Here is an 8843-nt window from a genome sequence, read left to right on the forward strand (position 1 = left end):
AAATGTGCTTTTTAAGGAGAGAAAGGAAGCAATTATATTCCTTGTGTGTTTGGTGGGCTAAATAATAGGAAATGGGAAAGATACTCAAGGTGGGCAAAATGGGGACTCTATTGATCAAAAAAAGGCTTGGTGTCTTCAGGAGGGGGAAGGGCACAGCCATGGAAGACAGCTGCCATCTGCCCTGCCCAGCTGAAATCTAGTAGTTCTCAGCACTGCTGGAGTTCTGAATTTTTTTTTTTTTTTTTATAATTTGAATTTAGGACAGTGTTCTGTATTGCTATAAATGCTGCATGGCCTAAATTATGCTGTTTTTTTTTTTTTAAAGCTCAGCAAATTGAAATTAGTCTCCCCCCCCCCCCCCCCCCTTTCTGTGAATTCTGTGACAACTTTGAGCTTCCCTTTAATAATAACTGAGAAACACCTTTGGGAATATCACCTGGCCAGGGTTAAAATCACAGATCAGTTTTTTTTTTAAAGAAAATTCCTCCTGAGGTTAGGAGGCCAGACTCTATTTTGAGGCACTTTAGCTTCATGATTCTATGATTGCCTTTTGCAGCTTCTGATTTGAGTTGTAAGAAACCTCATAAAATTTATTTCTCAGTATCCCCTTCTGTTCCTTCCATTCTTCTTTCCTGAAAGATGAAAAAAACACAAAGAACAAAAGGTAACAACAAAAAGACTACAACTTTGGTGATACAGCTCAGCCTCTAGTTCCATCTTCTTGTCTCATATCTGATTGCTTCCTAAGAGCCCCAGAATCAAAGAGCACTTGGGCTGCAGCAAGCCCTGATTCAGGGCAGTTAGGGCCTCCTGTCCTCAGAGTTAAGACCTGGGTGCCCATCAGCAGCTTGGTCCTTCTCCCCTTTCTCCTGTCCCACCTTCATGCCTTTGTCCTTCCTCCTTTCTCTTCCCCCTCCCTTGTGCCACGTAGGAGGGTCCCCTCCAGCTGACCAGACCTTGGTCATCAAGACATTCCGCTTCCTGTCACAGAAACTCTTTATCTCCGTCTCCGTTCTCTCCAGCCTGGGCATTGTTCTAGCTGTTGTCTGTCTGTCCTTTAACATCTATAACTCCCATGTCCGGTAAGTTTCTCTTCTGACATTTCCCTTCCAAGATAATGGTCATTTGCTTGAAGGGAGTGAGAAGCAAAGTATGTAGCTCCTGAGGCTATGCATCTCTGAGGTTTCCACTCTAGATTATTGTTTGCCCAGGGAACAAAAAGGGGGAAGCCCAGGTATAACTCCCTTCCCTGCTCCAAAGCAGCTAATGGAAAAATAAAAAAGCTTTTGGGATCAGGTAACATAATTTAGGGCTCTAAAGAGTGTGTGTGTGGTAGGGTCCTGTGCCCAGGAAGCCGTCTGTGGCCCCCCATGACCAAACTGGCTTTGTCTCTGATGCCATCTCCAAGGCCACCTGCCTTTGTCTCCGGCCCTGAGGTTGGGGTCAGGCCATTGTGGGGTGTTTGGGGAGCTGAGCCTCCCTGGAGAGGAGGGTAATTCTGCTCTTCAATCTCTCCCACCCTTCCGCCTCTGCCCTAGTTATATCCAGAACTCACAGCCCAACCTGAATAATCTGACTGCTGTGGGCTGCTCACTAGCATTAGCTGCCGTCTTCCCCCTCGGGCTGGATGGTTACCACATCGGGAGAAGTCAGTTCCCCTTCGTCTGCCAGGTGAGGAGGGGGTGGCAGGTCTCCTGCAGAGCATGGCTCTCCGGCCCGCCCCCTCAGGAGCGCCTTCTGTGATGCGCCGTCCCCTGCCTGTCCTCCTTGTCTTTCCTCCTTGTCCCTAGTTCTTCTCCTGACATCGCCCTCTGATCTCTGTCTGGCTCTGTCCCTTTTTTCTATGCCTCCAGACTTTTTCACTCTGTAGCTGGCTTGTCAGTTCCAAGGTTGCCATGGCATGCCTTGTAGAGAAGGGTGGGGAGGTACTGAAGGCACAGGAAGGGGGTCTGCACAGAGAACCCTCGGACAATGGTGGCCTGTCTGTGGCGCGGGGGCTGAGAACAAGAACTGGGGACTTCCCGTGGGAGCCTTGGTTGTGGTTGGGAAGGACGGAGGCGGGGATCTGAACCAACAGCAGGGAGAGTTGGGGGGAAGGGACTGCTCTCACACAGGGAGGAGGCCCTGTGGGACTCTTGGCACATGGAAGGTTCTGGGGCTGCAGAGTAAGCCTGGCTTCAGCGGCAGTATTTGTTTGGTTCTCTCTTATGCTGGTGGGAAATACTGCCCCTTGCTTTCTTGCCCATTCTCACTCTTCTCCTCTGCTCTGTACCTATCCTGATCACACACCTGGGCACATGGCATTTGCACACACATACACCTACAATTCTTTAGAAAGACCCAATACAGTGGGAAAGCAGATAGTCAGCAGTGACGCACAAGAGGTATCAGAGCAGGGATCTGCTGTGGGAGCAAAGAGAAAGCAGCTGACTGTCCGAGTGGCTGCATGGACCTCACCAAAGGTGCATGTGAATTGTGAAGGATGCAGGGGCTTTTGTTGGCTGGAGAAATAAAAGAGGGTTACTCCATGAGTGGAGGGAGTGTCCTGTGGGTAGCAGAGGCACCAAAGAGAGTAGATCAAGGGCAAGGATAAGTAAGCAAGCAGTTGAGCAGGGCTGGAGCATGGGGCAGGTGAGGGTCTGGGGCAGGTAAAAGTGTGGGGGGAGAAGAGCCTGGAAAGGTGGTTGGGTCCATGTTGTAAAGGGTCTAATGCCACAACTGGAGGTGTTCAGGCTGCAGTCTGCAGGCCTTGGGGAACAGTCAGAAGTGACTGGCCATTAAAACCCATTTTTTAGTAAGATTATCCAGGTGGCAAAGTGCAAAGAGACTCTCTGCTGCCCAATCGCCCTCCCCACCCAGCCCCTATTGGCTGCATCCTGCCAGTCTGGTCATCCGTTCCCTCCTACAGCTCTGCCCCATCCTGGCACTGTCCACCTGCTGCCCCACCCTATTCTCTCCTGCCCTCTCTCCTTTCCTAGGCCCGCCTCTGGCTCCTGGGTTTGGGCTTTAGCCTGGGCTACGGCTCCATGTTCACCAAGATCTGGTGGGTCCATACAGTCTTCACAAAGAAGGAGGAAAAGAAAGAGTGGAGGAAGGTGAGCTGCTCTGAATCCCTCGGCCCCTAGCACCTAGTCTCTCAGGGCTTGGGAGGCCCTGTCCCCCACCCCAACATGCCTGTACCCTGTGTGTTGACTCAGACCCTGGAGCCCTGGAAGCTGTATGCCACGGTGGGCCTGCTGGTGGGCATGGACATCCTCACCCTCGCCATCTGGCAGATCGTGGACCCCCTGCACCGGACCATTGAGGTACCCTTTGAGGAGGCGCTTGGGTCAGGAGGCCTTGCAGGAGGTGGAAGGGCCTCGGGAGCTGCAGGGGGTCCTGAGGAGAAGAGCTGCCCATGGGAGGTGTGTTCCAACCCTGGGTATCTCAGCAGCTCTCCCTGCTTCCTGGAGGGAGCCCTAGCAGACACTCTGAATTCCTGTGACGAAAGGAAGTGGTGGGGATCTGGGAGGATGGGCAGACTTTCAGACATCGTGGAAAGTGGGGGAATAAGCACTTACAATGTGTTTAGGCAAATGTTCCCAGACCTGGAGTTGGATCTGGCATGAGAATTGAGGATCTCTTCAGAAAGAGGGGGGCAGAACTGGGAGTTGGGACTGAGCAAAGGTGGGGAGGGGAGGGGAGGACAGCAACCATCTTGCCTGTGGCTCTGTCTCTCTCTTAGACTTTTGCCAAGGAGGAGCCGAAGGAAGATATTGATGTGTCTATTCTGCCCCAGCTGGAGCACTGTAGCTCCAAGAAGATGAACACATGGCTTGGTGTGCAGGGTGTGGGGGAGGGGTGGAGGAGATGCCCATAAAGGGGGCTAGTGGGGAGGGAGTGTGTGTGGAGTGGGCAGTAGCTTGGAGGGAGAAGGGTCTTTGTAAAAAGAGGTGGAGAGCTCACGTCAACTCAGTTCGAACCTCCTCCTGTTTGTCTCTGCATTAGTCTTTTCTGAGCATGGGGAGAGTTGGTCTTTTGCCTGAGGTGCTTAGTGTCCAGCTCAGGTAGGAGGCAGAGCTTGTGTTCATCAGAGGGACCAGTGATGTGGCCTCACCCTCATCTCCATCTCTTGTCTGGTCCACTCCCTGGAGTGAGACTGGGGCTGCGAGGGGTTAGGCCCCTTTCGCCCTTTTAACATCACTCTGACCTCTGACCACAAATGGCAAACCTACCCTCAGCATGGAAAGCCATCTTCCCACTCAGGGGGTGAGGAGGTGAGACACTGTGTGTGGCTCAAGCCCTTGACAAGGTCCTTGACAGCTGCTCATGATCATCATTGTCCTGTGTGATGGGGCTCTTAGTCCCAGGAGGAAGCAGTGAGGTCAGGGCGAGTGGGGTGGACCTGGGGGCAGTGGACAGGGAGGGGTGTACTAGGTCAGAGGGGCTGGGTTGGAGAGGAGGCCCCCATGTCACTGCCATCAGGAGGAGCACAGAGAAGGGGGTAGTGAATGGAAGATAACCCTTCCCTGCCATCCTAGGCATCTTCTATGGTTACAAGGGGCTGCTGCTGCTGCTGGGTATCTTTCTTGCTTATGAGACCAAGAGTGTGTCCACCGAGAAGATCAATGACCACCGGGCTGTGGGCATGGCCATCTACAATGTGGCGGTGAGCTCCCTGGACACCTGGCATCAAACGTGGGGACTACGCACAGCAACCCAGATGGGGGTGGCCTGGGAAGAATGAGGTGCCTGATGTGGGGTCAGCTGGGTGGAAGTCTTAAAACGTTTTCTAATGCCTTGGGTTTGAAAAGCACTTTATAATATATAAAGTGAACATCAATCTTCATACAACCACCCAGTGAAGAGGTGATTAGCATCCCCACTAGATAGATGCGGAAGCAGAAACAGGTGAAATTCCTCATCTGTGGTTCCCAAGCTGGAATCTGAATGAGATTTCCTGCAAGGATGCTCAGGACTGGCTCTTAAGGACTCTGATGTCTGTACAGAGATGCTGGGAGCTCCTGTCTGGAGGGAGGGGCTGCCCTAGAGCTGGAGCTGGTTTGGGACAGTTTATCTGGGATTCTTACCAACCAAGAGTTGAGGATGATCCTGACTTTGTTATTGTTGTTCAGTAGCTAAGTCAGGTCCGACTCTTTGTGACCTCAAGGACTGCAGCACTCCAGGCTTCCCTGTCCTCCACTATCTCCTGGAGTCTGCTCAAAATCATGTCCACTGAGTCAGTGATGCCATCCAACCATCTCATCCTTGGCTGCCCCCTTCTCCTCTTGCCCTCAATCTTTCCCAGCATCAGGGTTTTTCCCAGTGAGTCGGCTCTTCCCATCAGGTGGCCAAAGTATTGGAGCTTCAGCTTCAGCATCAGTTCTTCCAGTGAATATTCAGGGTTGATTTCCTATAGGTTTGACTGGTTTGATCTCCTTGCTGTCCAAAGGACTCTCAAGAGTCTTCTTCAGCACCCCACAATTCGAAAGCATCATTTCTTCAGTGCTCAACCTTCTTTCTGGTCCAACTCTCACATCCCGACTTTGAAGGTCCTTATGAATGGAAAGTTCCCCAAGAACTTGTCCCCATAGACTTTTCTGGGGGAAGTAGACCCTGGCTCTTCTCTGAGCCAGCAGGTCTGTGACCCCACACATGCTCTGCCTCCAGGTTCTGTGCCTCATTACTGCCCCGGTCACCATGATCCTGTCCAGCCAGCAGGATGCTGCCTTCGCCTTCGCCTCTCTTGCCATAGTTTTCTCCTCCTATATCACCCTGGTGGTGCTCTTCGTGCCCAAGGTATGGCTCTGTGTGTCCTCCCAGCCTCTCCAGTCCCTGTCCCCTCCGTGTCCCTACTTCCCTTCCTCCCACTTCTTCCGTTTTGGGCCCAGCTCCCTCTTGTTTTCCTTACTTCCGTGCAACCCACCATGACCTAATCACTGACAGTCCCTGCTGGCTCATCCACACCCCCAACTTCCTCCCAGATGCGCAGGCTGATCACCCGAGGGGAGTGGCAGTCGGAGGCACAGGACACCATGAAGACAGGGTCCTCGACCAACAACAACGAGGAGGAGAAGTCCAGGCTGTTGGAGAAGGAGAACCGCGAGCTGGAGAAGATCATCGCCGAGGTGTGTGTTGAAGGCAGAGGTGGCGGCAGGTCGGGGAGGCCCACGTCTCGGGTAGGGTCAGGATTCCAGAGTCCGTAGAGCCTGAGATTGGGGTTCCTGTGCACATGATTTACCACGGGAGGTCTCAAGAGACAGGCTGCCAGGGAGAGAGTGGAGAAGGCTGGGGAAGTGGTGAAGGTGGAGTCAGTCTCAGGTAAAAACCTGGTAAAGTGCTGGTCTCAGCGGGTGGAGGGGCTCTGGAGCCGGAACTGCATTGTTGGCTCCGCCTCCTGGAGGTGAGGGCGTGGCCCTGGGCTGGGCGTGGCTGATTGTGGGGGTTGAGTATACCCTCTAGTGAGAGGGGTCTGGGCAGGTCTACAGGGTGTTTGCAGTGCCCCCAGCGGGAGTTAGGGGCCAGTGCAGTGTCAGGCTGGGTGTATTCAAACTAGGTTGGCATTAATCTGTTGAGTGTGTTACCGGAAGCGGAAGCTCTGTGCTCCGGTCCGTTCTCCCCTCCCCCACCCCCTTTGTTTCCCTGATCCCGACTGCTGCCCCACTGTGTTCACCGTGTGCTTTCAGCTCTCCCTGTTCCTGCCTGATGGCTCCTGTTCCTTTCTTCTGCCCGTTTTCCCCTCCCTCTCCCCCACATTTTTCTCTGTCTCTCCTTCCCTCCTCCCACCCTTTCCTGATTTCCTCTCTCCTACTCGCCCGATTGTTTTCTTCCTCCAGAAAGAGGAGCGCGTCTCTGAACTGCGCCATCAGCTCCAGTCTCGGCAGCAGCTCCGATCCCGGCGTCACCCTCCGACACCCCCAGACCCCTCGGGGGGCCTGCCCAGGGGGCCCCCTGAGCCCCCTGACCGGCTTAGCTGTGATGGAAGTCGAGTCCACTTGCTTTACAAGTGAGGGAGGTGTGAGGGGGGACAGGCAAATAGGGGGAGGGAGAGGGGGAAGGGAGGGGGGCTCGGGACGAAGCAGGGGATCCCTACCCTAGGTGGGAAGAACACCGTTCCATCCCATCTCTTGTAAATACCTGCCCCTCTTGAGTCCCAGAGTCCCAGGTCCCAGCGTCGACTGAGTCTCCAGTGCTCTGGGAGCCGGGCCCTGTTCTCTCATTCATTCGTATCATTGTCTATCTCTACTTCATAATCGAGTTTGTACCCGGCTTGAAGCTTCTCACTCACTGGCTCCTTGGTGCCTCACGAGACACTCCCCCTCTTCTTTTCCTCTGGTTGCCACGACAACCCGGCAGCCCCCTCGCTTTTGTGCTCTGCTCCCACCAGCAGGGGCCTCCCCAGAGGGCTCTCTGTGGCCACAGGGCCTGGCCGTTTCTCTCACCATCCTCATCTCCTTCCAACCCCTTGGCCCTCCACACAGCCACACGTTTTGTCCCTCTTGAATTTAGCTTTTGCAAGGCACTCTTTTTGTCAAGGCTCACATGCTCCTCCCCTCTTCCTAACACACATCTATCCTCGCTGTTCTCACTTTCTTGTTTGCACATGTGGTTTCACATGTGCTCTCTCCACCCTTCCTGTGGCCACACGTGCCCTGCTGTATTCCCTTCCCTCATGGCGGCGTGTGCCCCTCTCATGGTCATGGATATGCCCTTGGGAGAGATGTGTGGGTGGGCGTGTGCCATTTGTACACGTCCAGGTTTATCTGTGCACTTGCCCTGTGTGCCCTTGTGTACCCTCTTCTTTTTGCACCTTAAAATTGTGTTCTTCCAGCAGAGCCATATGCACCCACCCTGCACATTGTCACACACTTTCCCCCGATTCCTATCTGGTGGGGCCGTCCACATCTGGGTCTACATCACACTCGGTTTCTGCTCACACTCACCCTGCTCTCCTTTGCGCTCTGGAGCACCCTCGGTCCACACTCAAAGTCCTCCTCTACAAAGTGCTCCCTTCGGTTTTGTATTTTTCTGAGGGAAGGAAGGGAGAAGAAATGGGGACAGGTTTGGGGAGCTGCTTGCAGTGGGTAGTTGGTGAGAATCCTGAACAAAGGAAGGCACCCCTGACTCTGGAGGCAGAAGATGGTCCTGTGTGGTGGGAGATGGTGTCCTTTTTGCACTGTGGTGTCTTGGGGGAAGGATCTCCCCAAATCTCAATAAACCAGTGAATGGAATGACTCAGCACCTCGTCCCTTACTGTGAACCAAGTGGGCTTCAGCCCAAGGAGGGAGGCTCTGGGGGCCCCCTGCATTGATGAAAAGGCACTTCAGTGGAGGGATGGACAGAGGTATTGTATTGATCCATTGAGGGCTTAGCAGGGCAAAGCAGGACACAGGGCTGAGATTAGTGAGAGGTGACATAACTGGTTAAAAGTGTAGGCTGGAGTCAAACTACCAGAGATTCAGATTCTAACACATACAAAAAACATTCCTATTCTCTATTTTCCATGTCCTCACTTGTGAAGGTAATAGTCATCATCCTCACCACCATCTTCACATCTATCTCTCCGCAGAGTGGATGCCAGGACGAGTGCTCACGATGGTTCTTGACTCACAGAGCATGTTGGGTAAACAAGCCACTGTCACTGTTTAATGAGGTCTCTGACAGTGATGGACATGTATTGGGAGCCTAGAGCATGTGGCTGAACAGATGTGAGGACAATTCCTCCTAGGAATTGAGGGTAATAAAAAAATATGATCGCTCGGAGGTAGCGGATTAGATGGTCCGGGCTGTTTCCAGCCTGAAAAGTCATTGAGAACTCTGAGCATCTTGGCAGGAGCTTGCAAGAAAGTTCTCAATGGCCAATG

The 8843-nt window shown here is 53.2% G+C and overlaps 1 protein-coding gene across 3 annotated transcripts in view; it reads left to right on the plus strand.

Moving 5' to 3' along the window:
* GABBR1 (gamma-aminobutyric acid type B receptor subunit 1) overlaps positions 1-8210 on the plus strand; it is a 29113-nt gene extending 20903 nt beyond the window's left edge. For all 3 annotated transcript variants that reach the window (XM_070456867.1, XM_020877395.2, XM_070456868.1), the window contains 9 exons: positions 932-1082; positions 1539-1671; positions 2979-3095; positions 3198-3305; positions 3725-3818; positions 4521-4648; positions 5650-5778; positions 5964-6107; positions 6816-8210. In XM_070456867.1, the coding sequence (XP_070312968.1) occupies positions 932-1082; positions 1539-1671; positions 2979-3095; positions 3198-3305; positions 3725-3818; positions 4521-4648; positions 5650-5778; positions 5964-6107; positions 6816-6989 (1178 nt within the window). In that variant the 3' untranslated portion in view covers positions 6990-8210. The remainder of the gene's footprint in view (positions 1-931; positions 1083-1538; positions 1672-2978; positions 3096-3197; positions 3306-3724; positions 3819-4520; positions 4649-5649; positions 5779-5963; positions 6108-6815) is intronic.
* The last annotated feature ends 633 nt before the right edge of the window (positions 8211-8843 follow it).

The sequence above is a fragment of the Odocoileus virginianus genome, chromosome 27, assembly GCF_023699985.2.
Source record: "Odocoileus virginianus isolate 20LAN1187 ecotype Illinois chromosome 27, Ovbor_1.2, whole genome shotgun sequence".
In the NCBI taxonomy this organism is placed as follows: Eukaryota; Metazoa; Chordata; class Mammalia; order Artiodactyla; family Cervidae; genus Odocoileus; species Odocoileus virginianus.